General features: G+C 32.3%; 1 protein-coding gene across 8 annotated transcripts in view; it reads right to left on the reverse strand.

Annotated features, from left to right (window-relative positions):
* LOC106877583 (piezo-type mechanosensitive ion channel component 1) overlaps nucleotides 1–2,257 on the reverse strand; it is a 141,934-nt gene that overhangs the window by 60,014 nt on the left and 79,663 nt on the right. For all 8 annotated transcript variants that reach the window (XM_052975090.1, XM_052975089.1, XM_014926523.2 and 5 more), the window contains 2 exons: nucleotides 1,672–1,818; nucleotides 455–570 (listed from right to left, as the gene is read on the reverse strand). In XM_052975090.1, the coding sequence (XP_052831050.1) occupies nucleotides 455–570; nucleotides 1,672–1,818 (263 nt within the window). The remainder of the gene's footprint in view (nucleotides 1–454; nucleotides 571–1,671; nucleotides 1,819–2,257) is intronic.

Below are 2,257 nucleotides of genomic sequence, written 5' to 3' on the forward strand. Positions count from 1 at the left end.
AAAGAGACCGATAGAATAAGTACTAGGCTTACAAAGAATAAGTCCTGGGGTCGATTTGCTCGACTAAAGACGGTGCTCCAGCATGGCCACAGTCAAATGACTGAAACAAGTAAAAGAGTAAAAGAGTGAAAGAGTAATCAATCAATCAAGTTTGTCAGAGGAGGAGGCATGCCATTGAAGAGGTTGCGAATGGCAATGAACAGACTTTGGCAAGCATAACTGATTGACTGATTAATTATAGTTATTCCATCAATAGTGTTAGATGCCCCGGTGCCTTTGCAGATACTTCAGTTACGTCATTGGAACCTTATCTCTCCAACAAAGTTTAGGCTCCATGCCTGTATGTGAATCGAAGTGCCATAGAAAGTTGTACATCTCTCAACTCTCAAATTTTTTTAAGACCTGCTCCCCCAATACATCAGTTCCCAGACAAAATATGCATTACGTCACTAACGTTTCGGTCGTTTGCTAGGTTCAGCTTCAGTATCAGTCGAGGTTTGGTTGGTGACGTCAGTAGTGAGACCTTCTTCAGCTGTCATATCGATTCCTTCAAACTTTGGCATTTCTCTTCTACAAGAAAAAGGTTTATTATTACACCATTGTTATTTCTCATCATCTAATATTAAAAACAGGTATATAAATTATCTATTTACAGGTACACTAACATAAACTAGTATTTATTCCATGAAAATAAATAACAGCTAACACAGTACAACTGGCAGTTACTGGGCTTCATTTTTGTTTTTTTCTTTTTTATAATCTCAAGAATATTCAAAAACATTACAGTTATTAACCCTTTAGCATTGAGATTAATTTAACGAACATTAATGCTTATTCATCGACATTTTAAAAAATCAATCATAGCTTATCTTGTGGCTTCAAGATTTCGAAAATGCAACTGTTTATTTTAAGAATGACAGTGTAGGGTAGGTGTGAAAGGCTGGATCTGACCAGTTTAAACATAAAATAGGTAGAATTTTTGAGCTGGATATGGCTGGTTTAAATGCCAAAGAGTTAAGAACTGGAGAGCAAGGAGAACAGATTGAAAATAATAACAAAATAAAAATGAAAATAAACACTGAAGAAGAGAATTACATCTTAACTCTTTAACTATGTGAAATTGACTATCCCCTTCCCTCCAAAATTTCAGGTCTTGTACCTATAGTAGAAGGGATTATTATTATTATTAATAATAATAATAATAATAATAATAATAAAGCAGTGAGCTGGACAAAATGCTTAAGCAGCATTTCATCTCTCTTTAGATTCTGAGTTCAAATTCTGCCAATGACAAATTTACCTTTCATTCTTCTGAAGGAAATGGGGTTCAATGAAATAAGTACTGGTTGAGCACTAGAGCTGATGTAATCAACTAGTCCCCTCTCCCAAAATTTCAGGCCATTTGCTTATAGTATAAAGAATTATTATTATTATTATTATTTGTAAATTCATTCACAAACCAAAGCTTTAGGATTACTAGGTTTTTCTTTTAACAATGGTGTAGAGTTCCAGACCCAAAGGTCCTTTAAGCACTGAATCCTATCAGATGACTATATGAACAAGAAACCTCTCAGTACAAAACTATTAAACCAACTGACAACCATCAAACACAAATTCACATCTACTGAAAATCCTATGACAATAGTATCAAGCAGCCTTCTTGTAACTCACAGGTATCTGTCCAGACATGAGAGATTCATGAAAGGTTGGTGAAAATAATGTACTTGGATAATAATGACAATCAGGAAGCTGGTAGGAGTTAGTAATTTTTCAAACAGTCCTTGGACATCATACTGTTGCAGACCAAGGTCTTCTAACCTAGAAACGAAGATAAAATTCATAGACGAGTTACAAGACATTCAAATTGATGATTTTTCACATGAAACAGAGATAGATTTTATAAGCATATATACAAACTTTTATATAGATCTTATATGCATATATACAAACTTTTATATAGATCTTATATGCATATATACAAACTTTTATATAGCTCTTATATGCATATATACAAACTTTTATATAGCTCTTATATGCATATATACAAACTTTTATATAGCTCTTATATGCATATATACAAACTTCTATACAAACAAACAATATTCACCAAGATCTTTCATAAAAGTTAAATTATAATTACTGTATGTATACCATATTCTTGATGTTATCCCATGATGGCAAAGGTATACTTCCAAAGTTATATGATGAGTGAAAATATATATATATATATATATATATATATATATACTCTTTTATT

Source organism: Octopus bimaculoides, chromosome 20, assembly GCF_001194135.2.
Source record: "Octopus bimaculoides isolate UCB-OBI-ISO-001 chromosome 20, ASM119413v2, whole genome shotgun sequence".
NCBI lineage: Eukaryota > Metazoa > Mollusca > Cephalopoda > Octopoda > Octopodidae > Octopus > Octopus bimaculoides.